We start from the raw sequence: 21,570 nt of genomic DNA, 5'->3' as shown, positions 1-21,570 counted from the left end.
CCTGGGGAGCATCTCATGGCCATGCAATGGAAGTGGTCACTGGGTGTACTGAAAGACTGGGAAGCTGAGCCCTTGGCTTGCTGTCCTTTTCTGATAAACCTGACTCGTTGTCAACACTAACATGAAGACTTTTGTATTCATAACACTGACTGCATAAATTTGCTTGATTTTCTTCAAATTTTAAATTGTTTTCAAATGCTATCTAAACTGGAAAGTAAGTAAGAAAATGGGACAAGCCTTGCAGCTTAAAAGCACTGTTGAATCCTATCAATGGTTGTCCAGCCGTCTTTTCGCTTGGTTTCTTGTTTCAGTGGAGCACACCACTATTCAAAAGAGCACCAATCCATGGTGTTCAGTCCTTATTTCATACTGACTGTGTGGGCATTTTCTAAAGAGCAGGGCAATATATGTTGGAGTCTCACCGGGGCCATTTCAGCCCTGTAATACGTAACTATGAAACAGGAAACACAAGGAAACATCTAGCATAAATGTGATGTGTGCTATAATGGAATATGGGAAGAAAAAGCTGATTAACTTTTGCATGGTTTACATGCATTGTCTGTATGCTCAGCTTTTTTTTTATGTTATGAATATTATAAGGGAGAGCTTATAATGCTGTTGTGGGTTATCCAAGAAAGTGGACAGGGGGCACAGTCACTCTTTTCCCCAAAACAAGCAGAACCATTTATGGGTTGAGGATCCTGTAGCTCTGCTAGGCTCTGAAGAGCACACAGCAGCTCTAGATTCCCCCTGCACTGCTTCTTGTGTGCAGCAACCCCCTGGATGGTTTTGAAGGTGCTCTTCCCTGAGCAGCCACACTCAACACGTAATGAGGCAGAATCAGCCCCCAGATTGGGAAGGTGCTGCACCACCATGGGGGAATAGCAAATGTGAAAGAAATATTGTGAAGTGCTATTGCTGTTTGGTTATTTTTCTTTCTGAAAAGAAGTTGTTCTTGTTCCATGTATTGATAGTTTAGTTTTGGTTTTTTTTTTAATTCTTTGCGGGTTTATTTAATTGCCTACTCTTCACAACACTCCTTATCCTCCCCCCACCAGCTGTCTCCTGACAAACTAATTAAAATACTATAGACATTTCTTTGAGCTTAGTAACCTGAAAATTGCAGCTCTGAGTAAGTGTTTTCAGCTGAAATTGAGGTTAACCTTTGGCAGCACCTTCTCGCTCTGGTTAAAAGGCTTTGAAATACAGTTTTACCGACAATAGAATCCACACAGGAAAGCTTTTTAGATGAGGAAACCTAAAAAGTGACATCTTACTGTTTCATAGGTCCTGATTGGGTTCAAGTAGCTTTCATTTGGGCTCTTGCCAAGACCAGAAAGTTTATTCCGTAACTCTCCAGCTTCTTTTGACTGGCTGGAATGATACCGCTCGATGTTGATGGAGTGGGCAACAATATGGATGGCTGCAGGAGAGAAGGAGTGGTGTGAAATTACAGGCACACTTGTATGTGCCCACAGTGCCAGAAGGAACTTCATTATGCACACTTTGAACTATTTGAAAAGCTCAGGCATAAATTGAGAGTTTTGCATGAATTAAGCTGACAGTAAAAAGAGAATTTTATCAACTGCATGTCTAATATGAAGCGACTGCTTCACAGTGGAGAGGATAGGAACAGCACCAGGCTCACCTCCCAGCTTTACAGTAAAGTGCCCTGCAGTCTCCAATGTCATCAATGGAGGACCTTTTGAGAGTTGATATAAAAGTGTATGCCTCTTACTTTAAGTTGTTCAAAATTAGGTAAACTCATTAAAATTCCTATTTTTAATTAACATACTAGTATGTGCTATGGCCTTGCTACACAGGACACTAAGTTGACTGGTTTTGGCATGGACCACTTTGCAATTTACACTAGAGATGCTTTCAGAATCTGTCCCCTATTAATAAGTAGCTGTAGCATTACTTTATGCAGGGGAGCCTGGGGAATCCATAGGAATTTAAAGGGAGAAGAGCAAATCGCAGTGTTAGATCTGATTTGTCCAGAGTATCATATTTTGCCTCTACTTCTGGCCTGCTCCCAAAAGGTATATGAAACGGTCAGTTTAGAAAAATGCCTTAGATTGAAGTAAAAAATCCCCTGTAACTATTTTCTTGGGTGGAAAGAGTATAACTTCAAGAGTGGAAAAGGAAGGACTTTGTTTTATTGTTGGCTTACATAGATAAAGTTGTAATCAAGCTAGGTGCAGAGTTTCATTTTTCAATATGAGAGACTCTCAAACCATTACATGCAAGTTGTAATTAATGCAGGATATTAAATACCAAAGGATGAAAAAATGACAATGAAAGATAATTATATGTTTACAGCACAGCTATTTCTAGTTTTTATAATTAGCTTTGTATTATTATCTCTCCTTCAGTGGTTATCTGTTTCTGTCCCTGACCATTTAAAAACCATTCTAAAAGGCAGTATTTGTAGTAAACCAAATATGATCTTCTTCCCTGAAAACCTCTTCTCTCCTCTCCTCTCCTCTCCTCTCCTCTCCTCTCCTCTCCTCTCCTCTCCTCTCCTCTCCTCTCCTCTCCTCTCCTCTCTCCTCTCCTCTCCTCTCCTCTCCTCTCCTCTCCTCTCCTCTCCTCTCCTCTCCTCTCCTCTCCTCTCCTCTCCTCTCCTCTCCTCTCCTCTCCTCTCCTCTCCTCTCCTCTCCTCTCCTCTCCTCTCCTCTCCTCTCCTCTCCTCTCCTCTCCTCTCCTCTCCTCTCCTCTCCTCTCCTCTCTCCCCCTCCCCCTCCCCCTCCCCCTCTCCCTCTCCCTCTCCCTCTCCCTCTCCCTCTCCCTCTTCTCACCTTTTTCAAAATTGTGACCGTGTGGATGAAAATAATATTTTACTACACTAGTCACTGTTTAATCATAGATGCAAACACAGGATTAAATGCATAAGGACCTTGGTATTGCTGGTCATTTATGTGCCTAACCACTTAGTGAGCTCACTCACTCCACATGCTGGAGTCCATCTCCTCTTCAGCACCTAGGAACGTCTGTGTCCATGGGAGCATGAATTAAAGAAGATGCTGGGCATGGAAATGGTTAAAGCAGCCATTGCAAGGAGGTAAAACATTCCCCCTAACAGTAAGTTATCCCATGGGTCCATACTGAAGAGAGGCTATTTTCACTCTGTACTTCTGAGATGATCCTTCTAAAGCAGTAGATGTACTGTGGTTGGTTGATTGTCAGGATGCACTTCATTCAAAATGTAATGTTAACTTAGGGACTCCCCCACCACTTCTTGACACCTCATTGCCTCATGCTTAGATATTCACTGGGAGATGAAAGACCTATTTAAAAATCCTTGTTACATTAAATTTAAAGTAAGGCTTTAAACCAAATCACATGTCCTAGTCACTGGGTTGACTGGTTATTCTTTTGAGCTGTCTCTTGATAAAACCCTTAATAAAAATAATCCAATATTTATTGACATAGGCATCCCAAGTGAATATCCTGAGCACCCAAACTGCAAAATCAACCTCCCATTTCTCCTGAATCTTTGGCCCAATGAATAATAAATTATTTCTACAAGCTGGAATAGTTCAGCAGGATGGAGACCAAATCCAAATGGGTATGAACTGCAGAGAGATAAAGTGAGCCTGGAAATTAGAAGACAGATTCAAGCCATCAAAGGAATGAGACTCTAAAATAACCTTTTGATAAATGGGATAATGGGATCAAGCAATCTAAGCAGCTTTCAGCCAAAGGTTGTTCATTTTATGAAACGGTGCGCATGACATGACTGTGAGCATCAGAGGGTACTGGACTCAGTGGCCTGGCATGTCCTGCACGTGTTGTTATGGGTTAGGTGCTGCATGTGAAACAGCCTTGCCAGCATCGAGTGAAAGATGCTTCCTGCAGCCTGTGCATGAGAGTGTGCTCCCAGCACCCCAGCAGTGCTGGGAGCACTGGAAGGAAGGTGACACTGGACCACAAGCAGCAAATGGATTTAGACTGCCAAAACCCAAGAGCCCAAGCTCTGAGCTGGATGGTTTAGGTGGCAGCTGTGTGGGGGCTGTGGCAATCTGTTCTCCAGTGTACAACTGATGCATAAACAGTATATAATCACTGTTTATATATTTAAGTGTAACAGCACATTTAAGTGCTGAGTGGGAAGGGGGGAAGTGTTCCTACAAGGGGTTTCTTTCAGAACAGATGTGTTGGCCTGGTAAGGATGTTATCTGATCCAGCTGGAAGGGAACCAAGTCGCTGCTTGATGAGGACCTGATTTCTTTGACATCTGAAAGAGCTCACTCGTAGGAGAGGAGTGTGGGGTAACAGATTTCTGTCTCTGGTAAGTTGTGGAGTTACACACTGCACATTGTCTGGTATGGGCTAAGAGAAAGAGGAAAGAAAACTTTCAAAGGATGGAAAACCCTGACAATGAGTCTCTAAGTGGACTTCTACCAAGTAATTTTATTTTGGCATCTATGAATGATTACTGTAACTTGGTCCTCTTGCCCTCTATACCTACAGGACGCTCTTTATGACTCTGGTATGATGTAATAGTCCCCATAGCCTAGGCACCAGGAGAGTTTCACACAGTTAGGATCCATAGTGCTGTTTTACCAAAGCTTGCCTGCAGTCTGCCAGCTGCAGGTTTTGGATTATCTTTGCTCATTTAGAATTGTGACATTGACTAATTGTGGAAGTTTGAACCTCTGTTCATAGCACTATCTTCTTTCACCTTCAAAACAATAGATTTTTTTAAGTGATACTGCAGACTATAAAATATTCACATGAAATGATGACATTTCTGTTGTTTAGAAAGCTACAAAATCTTGTACTTTCCCCAAAGTGCAGGATTCTACATGATTTGCATGAGTTCTAGTCATGTCAGCAGTGACAGGATATCTAATGCTATCTGGTAGATGCTGAGTGTTGAGAGTGAAATGAGGTGCTAGTTTTCTCCAGACAGACAGAGTTCCACATTCCCTAACAGAGCATTTCCAGTCTTGCACAGAAGAAAAACGGGTTGAATTGATAGAGTTTCTCAAGAAGGTCTTGAGATTATAGTTGGTGAGGAGCACTCATGTTGCAACTTTCCCCTGGAAGAAGAGATCCAGTTCCAGCAACCTAGCCTAGTAAGGCTTTTCTGCAGGCTATCAGAGGACGCTGTCTTTTCCATGTGCACATTGTTCTGTTTCCTTGTGCTTCTGTCAATGGAAACATCATCATAGATTCTTTGGGATCTACCACACCTTCCCTTCTGGGTGGCATTCTCTCCAGCTTTCATCTGATAGGTAGAGTATATTACAAGTGTAGAAGACTTCCAGAATGAACAGGAAGAGAGAGAGTTGTTGTTTTTTGTTGTTGTTTTTATTTTCAGTAAGCTATTCTGTGGGAGATGTTAATGTACAGGGAATAATGATACATTGAAAAATATCACAATCAAACTAATGATGTACTGAATATATTGGTTTACCTGAGTCTCCCATGATCTTAGATATTGCCTGGACTATTATTAGATTAATACTTCTGACGGGTTTTTTTCTGCTGCTAGCAAAAAATGATGCAATCTAAAAATGAATTATAGCTGGATGGTAGGAGTAATGCAAAGATATAATTCCATTTTCAGTGTGGTTCATTTAATCTATAATAGTTGTAGCAGAGTAAAAATTCTGGCACCGAACACATCGCCATTAACTAAAATATTTTACATCCCTAAAGTGCATTTTCTGAAGGTCTTCGCATCTACAGTGTATAGAATTTACTAAGCAATTCCAAAATTACATATGCAGATTTCTGAAATCTGAGCTTACCACAGTTTGTAGCTCTTTCCTCCACACCACTTATCTGAGTTAACCATGAGGGCAAAGTTTAAGGGACTACATCTCGGAATTTTCGGTTCAACTTTTTCCTCATTCTGCATGTCCAAATATAACATATGGAATAAATCACCCAATCTTTTAAACAAAGCTCTTTTTTATAACAGTTTATGAAGAATGAAGGATTTTTGTTTTTAATGACATCTGGAATCTCTGAAGCACTTAACATGCATTAATTTGTATTTGACCCTGAGATGTTCTATCTAGTCCACCTCTGAGATGAAATAAAAGGCTTTGTTGGAAGGAGAGAGGGAGGAAAAGGGTTGCTATTAGATCATGGTGTTTACTGTACATATCCTTAAATACAAAGAGATGTAATTAAATTATCTTGAAAGTATGGTCAATTTAGCTACTCTTATTCAGCCAATTGTGCCTTCAGTGAAGCATGCACAACTTTCATTGAACTAAACAGAAATTTCATGTGTTTATCTGAGGACAAGATTTAACTCTATCTTTTTCTGCATGCCTGTACAGGATAATAATCAAATTGGATCTTGCTGCTAGCAGTTAAACATTTTGATTAACCAGCCTATCATGATAAAGTCAAAGGGTCAAATCCTGGTCTTTCTGCCCACAGCAAAGAGAACAACTTTACAGGCAGATAACCCAGGCATGGAGAATTCTGCCCCTGACCAAAGCTGGGGTTCTTTTTGCCACCCATTGTCTTCTGCCATTCCTAGTTATTCAGAACCCCTAATTCAACTTCATGATGTCTTTGTGGACTGTATAAAAATTAAAATAGTGACCACACATGTGCTTGCATTTTATTTTGTTTTTAAGAATGATTATAAACATCAAAGAACATGACTTGGACCATTTTCTATCCTAGCTGGGAGCTTACAATCTTCAGTTTAATATTGTTTCCTTCCTAGTACTTTCACTAAGTCTGGATTTAAACAATCTGACTAAAAAACAAAAAAAGACATTTAATGGAAGTTTGAATTTCTGTAATTTCTGGAAGTACAACACTGAGGTATCAGCTAGACCTCTTTTGAAGTAGGCATCTGCTTCCCTGAAAACTTAATAATTTACACAAAAATGTGGCTCAGGTCACCAAAGCCATTCACATAGTTTGCTAAAAGGTTGCTAAAAATGGAAAGGTTTCCTAGTAATTTTAGCTATAGATTTTTCAGTGATTGTCAGAAGCCAGGCACACCTGGCATCACTATACTTCTTTCTGGTCTTTGCATGTTTTTAAAGAAGAACACATTGCTGGAATTTTTAAGGAGCAGGAATCAACATTTCAAACAGCCTAACTCCAATCAACCTTGCTGTCCTTCCCTATTTTCCCTTAATTGCTTAAATTTTATTAATATCATAATTCAAAGATTGATGGACCTTTCTGCAAACACCAAAAAAATGCAAGTAATTTATTCTTTAAGATAAGCCTAACATATCAAAGTAAAGAAAGGAAAATGCCCCCAACACTCCCCACTTCAGAAAATGTATGAATAGGCTTTTTTGAGAGGGTAAAAACAGTACAGTAAGAAGTAGGTGTTGTAGAAAATACTATTACTATCTCTTGTGGTGTCTTTAAGTTTCAGGCCACTGTGTCTCAACTGAAAAGTCTCTTTCCAGTACAAAACACAGAATTATTTGCACTGATCAAACTGAGAGTGCATGAAACTCTGATTTTATTCTAGCAGAGTTATGGGTCTATAAGGAAGATTTATTAGTGGCTGAATAACTTCCAGACAGCTCTTATCACAGACACACATGCAGAATGCAGGAAGCCAAACTAAGCAGAATTCCCTTTACTGAATTTTCAATGATGCCTTTGATTATAGATAGCATTGTTTACTCTCTCTCCTTCCTCCAACTTCCCTCTTCCACTAGTCTCTAATTATACTCCTTTATGACCTGACCAATTAAAGCCTGCTCTTGAATTTGTATTAGAGATGATGAAAAATTAAAGGTACAGATGTACTCTTTCCAAGGCCAGGCACACCTTAGCTGAGCTAGCTGCCTGTTAGGAGCCAGAAAATACTAATGTTGCACTGACTATTTTTAGCACACTATTAAATAAATATGCTGGAATAACACCACCTGGCAAGCCAAGATGAATACATGTTGCTTTAATAATAAAGGAGTTTACAATTTTATATTGTGAGGCTAAGCTTACTGATCTGATCTTCAAATTGGTTTAACTTTTTGCTACCACATTTAGTCTATTGATCATACAAGGTTGAACATCCATTTAACTGAGAATTACTAAATTGCAATAGACTAATAGGAGCTGACTGTGTTTTTGCGTAATAAAAGGCAATATAGCTAGTACTAGGATAAATAATGTGTCAGTTGAGAGGAAAACGGCATCTATTTACACATCATTCTAACACTGTTAGATTTTATTGAAAAGGATTCAGTGTACTTGTGGGTACCACTCTGAAATGCTGCTTTTCTGTCACAATGTGTTCTGTAGACTTTATTTTTCTATGAACTTAAAATTGAATTTCAGGAAATTGAGTTTCTGGCCATTCTTTACACAAGTCTAACGCTATTCAGTGATGTAGTGTTTTTCTAAATATGATAAATGTTTCTCACTTGACTGTTATGGAAGCAGGAATTCATAGGTTGTCATGCATTGTTTATTAGACTTCCTTGTGTTCTGTTTTCTTTCTCAAAATCTCACCAACTACTTTTATATTTTATATTTTAGGAAAAAAAAAAAACAACAACCTAAATAACAACCCAAAAATTAACATTTGATTTCTCCCTAGAGAGTGATTTAAATGAGAATTATATGATCATGCTTTCTGTCATTTCACATTGGGTTCTCTGTCTTTTTCCTTGAAATTAGTGAAACCATTAAAGCAATCACTTTTCTGATAGACTTGCACTTCCCAAACTGTCCACATTAATGCACTAGCAAGCATTTTAATATTAATATAAAACCAAAAACATAAAAGGTTTGACTGTGAAGTTTTTCTTTCTCTTTGGAACATGACCTATTATAAACCAAGAGAAGTTGGTTAATTTATATTCCTAGGTTGATTTATTAATTAAAGAAGCAATGTTGCACTCTGTAGGAATCTGTTCTGTAGTGAAATTGAACTCTGATGTATGAGTGGACATAACAGATAAGTAATTAATCACAATACACTGTAAGATAAATGTGTATATCCTGTAGCCTTCCCCTTGGAATTCTTTATCATGACATACAGAAGACAAACTTTAGCTATTGGTTCCTGTTGGCAATCCTGACTTCAAATTCTTGTCTCACGGCATGAGGACATTAACAGCCTAGACACTCAAAAGCAGCTCTCTCACTCAGGCTGAAAAAGATATTGGGACCAGAATCCACCCTGACGGCCTAGGGGGTAGAACATTTACCCTGCAATGTCTCATACTTGCAAGTAGCCCTGATTAATTCCTCTGTCTCCTTCCCATTTTCTAAGAGAAGTGTCATCTATCTATCTATCTATCTATCTATCTATCTATCTATCTATCTATCTATCTCTATCACAGATACCTTTCCATCTCTGTGTGCTCATGTACTTCTTCACACTGGCTTTTGTTGTTGTACATCCTTTTTCCTCAAGCTATCTCCTGTTCCCCTCATGTCCTTTGAATTCCCACAGACTTCTCCAGGTCCTTTTACTACTTAGAGAACAGGAGGGTGCCATGTCTTTTTCCCAGCCAGGTGAACAAGCACCTCAGTAAGTCACTAGGACCAACAGAATAGATAAATTTTGATCTCAAGTTGTTGTTTTCCCCTCAAGGGGGCCATTAGTTTCCTGGATCAGTCACCTACTAAAAATAAATATCTAGAAATCCATTGTTTTTGAGACACCTGCCTCTCTCAAATTCAGAATAAATTTATTACCTGGTTGAAAAATTAGTGAAGATGTATTGGTGGGCAGATTTGTTGTGCGACTCATAAGCATCATTTCCTTACAGAATCAGACAGTAATGCTATGTCATCTCCCCAAACATCTACCCTCAGGGATTCAATGAAAGTTATTTACACTAAATTTTAAGGACATACAATTTGTTCAGATTAATTAAGTGGCTACTGGTGTTTACTATTCAGATTGAAAGTTTATTTCCTTAACAGTCAAACTCTTCTCAAGCAAAAAAGGTTACAAATGGTTAATCAGATGGGACTCCTACACACATTTAAAGCTGCAGTCAACAAATGATTGCACTAAAATATCACATCTCAGGGCTGATGGGGATTATAGCATTAGGCAGAATCACTATGAAATTCAAAGCAGTTCAAAGGCAAATAAGGAAAAAAACCAAAAAAGCTTACTTGCATTTAACGCTATTCCATAGGCAACCATCTTGTGAAACGTGATGTTTTTGTCAAGCTGTCTCTTCAATGCTCCTCCACACTACTTGGTGAAAAAGCAGAACTTGTTTTATATTATTCCTATTGGTGTTTACATCTCACATTTTGGAGAGGAGAAGAGTTCAGTACATTTGAAAATGGAATGCTGAAGGAATTCAGTGGAAGTTTAGGGTTAGTTTTAGGACTCAAGTAACTTTCCTGAGTGGCACTCCAGGGTTTCTCAAGCTATTCATCCTATATAGGGGCTCAAAAAAGGGTTTGATAAAACTCTGCCACACTTAGCTGGGATTTGTGAGTGGTTTATCTGAGCTGACATTAACTCATTTGCAGGTATAAGGACACCAGGCTGGGCCACCACTGCTTTGTGAGCTTAGCATAACAGAGCTGAAGTGCTGGCAAAGCCAGCTTGCAATGAAAGCATTTTCTCTGCTTTCAGGAAATGCACACCCCAGGAGGGTGAGGCTGTCTAGACCTCAGGTGGCTGCATGCTGATGTGTTACTGAGCCATGCTCCCATTATTGGAAGGGCTCGGCAGTGGTGTGCTCACAGCCCGCTGGGCGCCCCAGTGCAGAGCCAGCCTGGGGCCAGGGGCCGGCTGTACTGAGCCAAAACCGACATGCTCTGCTGGAACCCAGACAGCACTCATGAACAGAATTCAGTCTCTGAGTGGTGGTGTGGGTGTCTGGATTGCTCACATGACCTGGCATGGCGCCATGCCAAAGATCCTGACATGTATCCACGTTGTTTTCCAGCTAATAAGTATTCAAAAAATCTGGAGCACCACAGCATGTGATGTCAAAACACTACACCTCCTTGGAGAGGCTCTGGATCCAGCCCGGTGCTGGCCATGCTGGAGCAGTCAAGTTGCTCTGTACCATGCTCCTCAAGAGCAGAATATTGTCCAGAATAGCCAAATATTCTCTGTGAGAAGAGTTCCAGTTCTCTGCGCTTTTAACTCAGCATCTAAGTGGGCATGCATATATCCTGTGCTGATTCACAAACTGGTTCAGAAGGCCAGGACACCTTTTCTCCTTTTTTTTTTTGTAAATGTTCAACTCCTGAACTCAAGCAATTATATAAGTGTTGAATCCCAGCCTAAAGACTGCTCAACATCTAAGCCTAAAAATCACAGAAACAAGAAATGGCAGAACTGAAATAAGAACCATCTTACTATAAAATAGCATTTCCAAATTCCTGTTGTTCCTGGAGTCATGAAGTGATCAGCGATTTTTTACCCAAACATGTGGCATTGGGATTGCTCTGACTCTAATAATTCAATACAAGTTGAAGTTATAGCTAATAGAAGCCTTAAGTACTTCCTATGCGTGATTCCAAGGTCAGTGTGAATGCCTGTTACAAAAATGCATTTACCTCAAATGAAGACCTGAATGGTGGCCACTCAGACAGAAGCATTTAAACATGTTCATTGTTATCCTTAGAACATTTTTATCTATCTGGACATTTTATTTGTCTGATTTTCACTTTGCATCTACAGAGAATACACATGATGGATATGAATTTTCTCCATTTGGCCAAGTGGCATTATTATGTCCCTTTTTTGTGGCTTCTCACTTTTCTCTTCATGACACCATGCTATGCAGCAGCTGCCAAAATCAGTGTTGCATTTAGAGCACTGTGTTAAACAAGTCATTTGTTTCTCTTCAGTCATGAATACTGACAATTTAAATGGTAATAACTAGGCAAGAGTGTACAGGCTTCTCTATCAAAAATTAAAATTCCTTGGAAAATGTTTGATATGGATAATACTGCTGAACTACAGAAATAAAAAAGAGAGAATAATATGGCTATTTGAGAAATGGTACTTACAATGCTTGCTCCTCTTAAGAATGAAATAAGGTTTCTACAGACTGGTAGCAGGATTAGCATGCAGTTAAAATTAAGGCACGTTGCAGAAGCTCTTGCCCAAGCCAGGGTTGACTATATATATAACAGCATAAAGAAATTAAATTACAAGCTTGGTATAGGAAGAGAAAAATAAAGAAAATACTATATTAATATAATGCTCTTATATGGGAAAATTACTTTTGAAGCATCAAAAATTTTATGAAGGATGTAAATAAAATTAGACTATGAATACATTCTTCTTGTGAAGCCCTTTAACCATCAAACTTGTACTTACTCCCAGCATAATCCGTGTATAAATGTAAGCATTGTCGTCTTCATACCAGTGGAAGGTATCAATGAACAAATAAAAGTTCAGTCCCAGCCACACCAGCTACAAAGCAGAAACACTACAGGTTAGTGATATTTACAGTATTTTTTAATGCATATTAAAAAAACTGGGTGTGGTTATAGTTTTAAGAGAATCTGAGAGATGTTTCAAAATCAGTGTGCAATGCAGCTCTTGATCGCAGATGATAGAAATCAAAAATGCCTGCTGGAATGGGGCTGTATTTTAGCAAATTCAGGGTTACAGTCCTACCCCAGATCTCAAGTAAATTATATCAATGATGTTTGTTGTGTCACGGTAAACTTGCTTTTAAGCACAGGCCTTAACCTGGTCTCTAAAAAGGAAGTAAACACTAAAATTATAAAATCACAGAAATGGAGGGAATTAAGACTAAGGAAATCCCTTTCTCTGCTTCCCATATACAATTCACCAAACTGTCTGAAAATAAATCAGAATATAATTTCAATTCTAATTGCAAACCCCTGCTCCCTTTATCTGAGGATTAAAGCACATTGACTTAAAAATAATTAAAAATAAAACACCAAGACTTTAAATTGTTTTTAAGACTAGTTATAAAAAGGCTGCTGAATATTTTATAGCAAGCTTTACATTAAGCTTGGGAGTATTACTGTAAGCAAACCATAAAATGTCTTTTAAACAAGCTTAAAATATTTATATATATCCAATTAGACTTTTTAATGCTAAAAATACTCACTAATAACAGCACTGAGAGTTTTTCATTGAAAATCCAGCATCCCATCCTGAGTGTCTCTCTCTATGCTAGCAGTAGCTGACTCTTGCCTTTCAGTGTAACTTGAGTTCTCTGTCCATTCCTTGGGCTTTTCTACCGACTCCTTTTGTCTTTAGTTTTTAATAAGCACCTAGTGGGAGCATGAGTTCTCTCTAGGAATTTTCTAATTAAAGACTGCCTGACAAGAACAGATCACCCAAGTGACATGTCTCATGATCTGTGTAAATAAAATGCTGGTCATTGTCCAGTCCTTTTTCTCTCCAGAGTTATTTCTCAGCAAATGAGAGATGCTGTCATTAAATTGTCCTCTTGTATTAGCATGTATTTGGGTGGGGTTTTTTTTCCTTTGTTTTTGTCTTTTGAACAGGTTGCAACATTTCTTCATGATTTGTCTTTTAATTCAGTAGCAAATGGCAGTATCCCTGATGTGTGTATAATATGAGAGTGTGTCCTGGTGAAGGCACTGCATTTACCCTTGGTTCCCCTTGCCAGAAGCTGTGCAAATTCTGCTTGTAGTAGTCTCATTCTTTCTCTAGTAAAACCATTTCCTTAAGGCTTTCCTGACTTGCCTGTGAAGGAGACCTTTCTGTGACAAAATAACTGAAAATTTCTGAAAGTTGAAATGCTATCAAGCTCAGCTACTTTTTAAACCAGTGCTAATGGCTGTTTATATGAGTTAGCAGAATCATGGGACTGTCTTAAAAATGCTTTGAATGCAAACATTTATGAGGGATTTACTCTGAGCTTTATTTTTCTTGGATGGTGAAATTAAGTATTTTTTAACAAACTTCATGACAAGCCATGTGCAGTAATTGGCTGCTGTCCATTATGTAACTCGATATAGGCTGTCCCCACAACCACCCCCTTTATAGTAGCTTTGGTAGTGCAGGGGCTAACAAGCTAGTGAAACTTGCTGTGTTTTTCAGAGGTTAAAAGATGAGGAAACAAGGGAGAAGAGAAGAAGAATGTGCAGATGGTAAGGAGAAATACTAGTAAGGTCAGATGCCAATTTTAACTACTTAAAAAAAAATAGGAGGGAGAGAAAATCCACTATCTGGATTAGCTGCACTTCAAAGGGAAATGCAGTACTGCGATGTTCGGCTTTGAAGTTCAGCCGATCCAGACAGCAATTTTCTAAACTGAGTTAAAACTGGCATCTGAAATAGATTTTTTTTCAGAGTACAGCAGATTCATATGCTGGTTTATGCTCCAAAATTTGTCTGGATCAGCAGCTGTACTTCAAAGCAGCACATCTCAGTACAGTATTTGACTTTGAAGTTCATGTGCTCCAGATGCCAGTCCTGTTAAAGGAGCTAATGAATCAACTGCACTTTGTCTGTTGAAACATCTATGATTTTTTTCATATATAATGGTAATGTGTGTGGTCTCGAGTATGGCATCTCTCAATAAAAACATAAAGTTAACAGAAAAGCTCTTTATTACTTCATTTTGTACAAAGGAACTTGTCAACATCATTTTATTATACTGATTTGCAGTGATCTCAGCAAATTTCTAGCACAAACCATTCAGACAAGACTCAGGAAAGGACATTTTATTGATTAAAGATGTAATGGTATTCCAGTTTGTTATTGTTTTATCATTATGAGCTACAACTGTCCTAAAAAAAGACAGAAAAAGGATTAAAAGGGGTTCATTCCAGCAGTTGGGTAGAAAGCAGTACTGGCCATGCTGAGTTCCCACACAAGAGACAAGCAACTCTGTCATTAGCTTAAAAGGTCAGTTTTTGCATGGAAAGAAGTTTATGAGGTGCTGAATTGTTCCATGTAAGTATCTCAGCATTAATGTCAATGTTTGTATCAATTACTGCTACAGACCTCAATCACTGTTAGTTCTATTCTATTTGACAGCAACCTCTATCTGAGGTTGTTAGTAATTTTTTCCAAAGTACTTTGAACAGTGCTTACCCTTTGCAAGACTAATTATTAGCGTGTGACTGCACACACACACCTATACATATTTCATTTTGCTATGCTATCCTATTTTTATTATTAGATATGCCTGCCTTGTTTCTCAAAGGCAAAATCATTTCAGTTATCTCTGAACTCTGCCCTAGCCCTTTCGTAGTTTTCCTGTCTGTTAGTAACCTGGATGAACTTAATAAGCTTCACTCTGCTACTTTCATGGACGGATAAACAAGTGATCCTGAGGCTCAGAGTGCTGTAAGTTTGCAGACCAGCTGAAGCCATTTAATTGCTGACTGTATTAGAGGATATGCTTTGTATTAGTCTGTACAAAGTGGTGGCACTTCTGTGTTCTCTAATTTTTGCATTATCTTGGCTTAATATTTCCCAAAAATGTTCAAGAAGTGAAAGGCAGATTTGTCTTTGATGAATGAAGAAGATGAGCAATATAATGGATAAAACATTCACTTTTGTGAATAGAGAAACTGCTGAAGTTAATTAGAGATCAAACCCTTTCCCTTTTTTTTTTTGTTTTTTTTTTTTTTTTTTTTTTTGTTTTTTTTTTTTTTTTTTTTTTGTTTTGTTTGGGGTTTTTATGGGGAGGGGGTTGGATTTTGTTTGTTTTTTTGTTTTCCCCTATGAAGACAACTTTGAGGGAACAGAGGTCAAAGTACATCTTTTCTGTAGTGCTCTGATTCTAGCTTTACAAAAGAACATTGAATTTCCAGAAACAGTGGCTGAGTGACTAGTAGCATTAAAAACCAGCTATATAATTTTTAGATATTTTCTCATAGTGAGGCTTTATTTTTTATATTTACTGCCTCATTAATGTTAATGGATTTTCTTTTTCTTTTATAAACTGCACTCACATTATGGATGGGGGAACTGTGTTGCAGTTTGAAAACATTCACAAAATCCCCAAAGCTCTAAAAGACTAATGTAATTCCAGCTTTGTCAGTGCCAGAGATTCAAAAATCATCAGAATGCTCTAAAATTTATGAAAGTAAGAAATAGAGAGTGTGCAGTTTGGGGAACAGTTCTGAGGCTTCAAGGGCATCTGGCTTCTCATTTTCAGCTTTTTGTCAGTAACAGTATGTTTATTTTTTAATGAAATATTAAAAATCTTGGCCCTAAATGTGGGCTTGAGCAAAAACAACAACAACAAAAAAAAACCCCTGCAGTTACCAAAACACTTGTGATACAGCTGGCAGAATTAGCGAGGGTATTACAATTATTGACTATATCCACAATCTCAGTCATTTATCACAAGGCACAAAATTCAGGGAAAAATTCTATTTCTATCCAGAAAAGCAGAACAAAATTTCATAATCCCATTAAAAAGAAGAATAAAAGAGTTCTGGTTGTAGATCCAGCTCCTCTTGAATTCCATAAACTAGTGCAATAAAACAGCTCCTGTCCCTCTGTTAGCAGACCTGATACTGGCATTAGGGATATCTCACCGGATAGGCAGTGCCAGGATCTGGAATCACAGTGTATGCCAGGGATGCCTGCAGAGTCAAGAGCAGGAGTCAATAGCATGGCAAAAATGAAAGGGTCTGCGATCAAAATCATGTTGGAGGCTAAAAGGAAGTTTGTCACTGACCACTGTGGGAACAACTATAGTTTCTGCCTAAAACAGGGCTCAGAACCCTGTTCACAGGCTCTAGTTCTTTCCTCAAGCCAATGGAAAGGTTTATCAATGAGAAACATAACAGTTCTATCTTGGAACATAACCAGTTCCCAGACAAAAAATATTAATATTTGAATCCATATATTTTCGCTCTCAAGGGACTCCTTTATTGCCATGTTCACACTGTAATCAAAATACATTCAGGAGCAATTTCTGATGTTCAAAAGCTATTTGTTTCAGTAAGTGCCAAAATCTCCCAGCTCTTGACTATGCATCTCCAGAAATAAAGTATCATGCCTTCCTAATTACATGTGCAAAATTCTAGTTTTCCCACAAGAGCTGTTTTACACCTTAATAACAGGAAACAATCCTTCAAAGCAGCTTAAATCTTGTACAAATAGATGTGTCCACAGGTTACTCAGAAGAATTTTTCTTTTAGCTGTTTTGTAGGCAGCATACTGTGGAAAACAGTTTAAGGATGAGTTGAGAAAAGGGAAGAACAAGGAGCAGAGGAAAAAGGGATGAGTAACATCCATGATTTACCTCCCCCAGAACCGGGGCACCACCAATGGAGAAATTATTGAGAGTGACTCCATATGGGTATAAAAGGGTTGTTCAGGTTCCACATCAGCACACAACCAATTCCTTAATATTACTGCACATATCTAATCCTCTCCATGCTCTCCAGTGTTGGTCAGATTAAGGATGAGACCTGGTGACAAAGGACATGGCAAAGCTGAGGAGCTCAGACCCTTTTTCACATTAGTTTTTACTGGTAAAACTGACTTTCAGTTATTCCAGGCCCCTGAGACAAGCTGGAAAGTCTAGAGTATAGAAGGTGTATTTTGGTGAAGAAGAATCAGGTTAGGGAGCATTTGAGCCAACTGGGCATATGCAAGTTTTCAGAGCCTAATGCAACACTTGCAGGAGTGCCAACCTGGCTGCTGTCACTGTGAGAACGCTCTCCATCATCTCTGAAAAGTCAAAGCCACTGGGTGAGCTCCTAGGGGCTGGAAGAGAGCAAGTGGTCAGCCTCAGCTCAGCTCAGTCCCAAGGAAGACGATGGACTGAATCTATCTGGAAACCGTTTTGAGACAAGATGGGAACAGTCAGTATGACTTTACAACGAGCTGGGCTACGTAGTGCGTGAAAGACGTGTACTCCCTGGAATGAGTCCACTCAGGGCCGCAAAGATTATTAAAGGCCTGGAGCATCCTTCATGAGGGGAAAAGCTGAGAAACTGTTCAGCCTGTAGAAAGAACAGCAGACTCAGGGGGATCTTGTTGGTATGTATAAATATCTGATGGGAGGGTCCAAACTAAATGAGCCAGACTGTTCTCAGAGATACTCAGGATCAGAAGCAATGGGCTCAAACTGGAACACAGGAAGTTTTGTCTGAACATCAAGAAACTTTCCCCTCCTTGGAGATACTCAGAAACCATCTGAACATAGCCCCAAGCAACCTGGTGTAGAGGATCCAGCTCTGAACTCTGAGAAGGAAGTTGAACAGGGAGATTTCCAGTGGTCCCTTCCAATGTCAGACATTTTGGACGTCTGAATTTTCCATTTAGTTTACCAGAACAAAGTGAAGAGAGTGTTCTGAAGTTTCTTACCCTAGACTATGTGCATATTTAATTTAACTAAATTAATTTGTCTTTTGTTAAAATTTTCATGAAGAAGTTATTAGATTAGTCTGATTTTATTTCTGGCTCTAATTCAGAACTTTGTGGTCTCATTAGCAATCCATTTTTATGAGGAGGATATGTTTTGGAGTGCTAGATTGAGTATTTTCAGTGGAATATTTTATGGCAATTTTGGTTGATGCAGTGTTTTTTCACTGGACACACCAAAAATAGTAAGAAGGACTCATAGGTATTTAAGAGACTTCATATATCCTTAAAATAAATAGCAATGACACAAATAAAGACTTAAATTGAATTAATATAAGGACTTGTGTATAGGTATGTTTTTATGACTGTGTGCTACAAATCATTTTTCTAAAAACACATCATCATGCAAATTCCTTATTTGCATAGTAGTAAAATTACCAGAGTTGATAAAACAGCGTGTTATCTGAATGGTTTTCAGTGAATGATTTCTCCTCATTTAGACTTTATATTTTTTCCTAAATTCATTCTGAGATTATTACTAAACCCTGTTTCATGTTAAATTAAAAATTAAATACAGTTTGCCCAGCATAGGAGCATTAAAAGGTCACTCCTATGTACTCCTTAGTGTCAGTAATCATATGCACATGCAGGAAGAGTAACAATACGTACAACCTTTCCAGATGGCTGTTCACAAGTGTGCACAGAACAAAGGTCAAGAGCTAAGAGTTCACCCAGTTGAAAGCATTTTTCTAGGATGTTCAAAGTGGAAATTGTATTTTAAAGTAATTACAGCCCATCATTTTTAACTCTGCAGTATAGAAATATATAAAAGCATAAGCTGTAAGTGTTCTGGACTTATTTCTCTGCCAGTAAAATGTTATTTGCCTCTATTACCTGAAATTCAAATAAGTTGGTGGCACTGTCTATAAAGTATCTCCCTGTTGTGGGAAGAAGCCATGAAGAGGCATAGACAGGGGTGAGTAATGAGGATTGAATATATGAAGAAGAGGTGAAGAAACAATGAATAAAGAAAAAATGGGAGGATGACATATTTAAAAAGTATTTTCATGGTTTAAGCAACAGGGCCCTTGTGGGTGAAGGTTTCCAACTGATGCCTTTCGCCTTTCAACATTTTCTCCCCACATATTTCTCCCCTATCCTAAATCTATTCTAAAAGCAGTGGTTTTGCAACTAAGAATAATTAGTCCTATGCCAGACTTCTCTAATGTCGCATGCCAATGTGCCAAGTAGGTAAGAAGCCTTGCAATTTGTGGCACGTTTGATTTAACTTGCCATGGACAAAGAAATAAATGAAGTTTTAGGATAAAAGCCTTAGTGGCTGCACATGTTTAAATCATCTCATTATTTGGTCCTTGCATTTAAATTGTGAGTGGTTCCTTCTAATAAGACCTTGATTTCATTCATTTGCACCTGTAATGGAGTAATTCCTAATCTGTGGGGGCATAAGGCTAAGCATGGAAAACAAAGCAGCAGACCAGCTCACGCTCTTTTTTTCACCTCCCTTCCCCTTTGGGTGTGGTGTGGGGACTTCTTCCTCCTATCCACAGCATACACAGGCTGGCCCAGTGCCATGCTTTATTAAGAAAGAACACAAGCAGCAAAATCAGCTCCCATCTCCTCCAGCCAGTCAGCAACCGGCAGTGTCCCTGCTGATGCGGCACCTCCAGCAGCACCACCCCATTGCCCTGGCCCCACGGCCTTACCCGCTCCCCACCCCCCACCTGCTGTCCACCAGCATCGCCCCTCACCAGGATTCCGGGAAGTCACCCCTTACATCATTTTGCTCCTAATTTACATTAACATTGCAAGTTCTTCTAGGCTTTGAGATGCCTGCAATTTCTATGGAACTGTAAATTTGCCTTATTGTAACATAATAATAATAATTGGAACATAAAGGTAATGGCAAGGACGTGGTGATTATAGTATTTAATCTATGCCCGTTTATACTGTAGTTGCAACTTAAGCTAATGAATTCAGTTTCTTTAAAGGCTTTCCCAACACAGTGCTTTAAACCAGAAGAGATTAAAGTTGGTTTATATTCAGATATTGCTCATTTCAGATCTTGTAAAGGTTCTAACAACTGCCTATGGTTTGAGAATAAAAAAATTAAAAGACACTTAAAGGACTATAAGTAAACTGCTACTAATGTAAAAGTTGAGCAACATTTTTATAATGTATTTTATAGAAATATAACCTTGAGGGAAACCTATTTAAAATCATGCTAATTTTAAAATTGTTTTAACAGCAATTCAGTTCAAATGTTCTGTTTCATTTACTTCAATATTCATTTCATTGTATTTGAATTCTATGTACTTTATAATTTTTAATTCCTATAATGATATAATTTTATTATATAATAATGTATTTTTCATTCAAAACATACACTCATTTTTGGTGGCTCTTGCCATGCTAAAAATGCTGTTCAAATACTTCTATTCAGTCTTAATATCAAACTCTGTAAGACAAAGATGAAAGGGAGATTAAGTGACTTTTCAAAGAGTAACAGCAACTATGAACAGGTTGTGGCTTACAAGCAGTTCATAAGTCTTTTGCTATTTGTATGCTGTTTTGAAAAAAGCTAAAACATTCTTCATATAAGACATTAAAACTCCACTCTCAATTGTTATTATAGTAAAGAAAATGGTAATATGTAATCACTATGTTTTTAATGTGATTAGATAGATCACTTGAGAGAATGACAGCAAGAAACAAAAATGAAAATGACAAGAGATTTATTGCTTAATTTATTAATTTATTATTTGTGTTCTAAAGATTTTTGAGCTCATGTAGTGTTAATACTTTTTAAATGGGAAACTGCTACCATAGCTTGTCAGACCTGCTCCTGCATCCCTGTCCTGGCATTATGGCTCATATTAGGATATGGCTCATATTTGGAGACTGGGAACTTTCCCTGGGACAGGGTCTGCTGTGTAGGGAGCGTGTCCATCCCCTGCCCAGCCTGGGGAAGAAATGCCAGACACATTCACATGCTGTTTCATCCTGCAGCCTGGGCCATTTCAAACAAAATGCACTCTGAATGTCTGTTTATATATGTAAGAATAAAATTGTATACACAGCATGAAGCTTTGTTTCCTGGCATGCAGCAACTTGAGAAAAGTTTGTGGTTTTGAGCAGAAAACGGACTCATTCTGAAGGCTTATTACAGTGGGCGAGACAATGGCTAAATGGTTGTGGGAGTCCTGAGTAGGAGTAGGAATATGACTTGCTTTATAGCATTGGTAAAATCAGTAGAGGAAAATGCACCAGAACCAGTAGTCAAAAATCATGTAGAAAAAATGGTAACAGTAGAGAAGATGGCCACA

At 38.4% G+C, this 21,570-nt stretch overlaps 1 protein-coding gene across 1 annotated transcript in view; it reads right to left on the bottom strand.

Moving 5' to 3' along the window:
• NOX3 (NADPH oxidase 3) overlaps positions 1–13,073 on the bottom strand; it is a 39,101-nt gene extending 26,028 nt beyond the window's left edge. Inside the window, 5 exon segments of the mRNA XM_053938626.1 lie at positions 1,278–1,423; positions 10,084–10,168; positions 11,950–12,060; positions 12,263–12,358; positions 13,029–13,073. Coding sequence (XP_053794601.1) covers positions 1,278–1,423; positions 10,084–10,168; positions 11,950–12,060; positions 12,263–12,358; positions 13,029–13,073 — 483 coding nt within the window.
• Between the last annotated feature and the right edge of the window lie 8,497 nt (positions 13,074–21,570).

Source organism: Vidua chalybeata, chromosome 3, assembly GCF_026979565.1.
Source record: "Vidua chalybeata isolate OUT-0048 chromosome 3, bVidCha1 merged haplotype, whole genome shotgun sequence".
NCBI classification, from domain to species: domain Eukaryota; kingdom Metazoa; phylum Chordata; class Aves; order Passeriformes; family Viduidae; genus Vidua; species Vidua chalybeata.
Note: the sequence above shows the minus strand (reverse complement) of the source record. Positions and strands in the feature narration are given on the sequence as shown.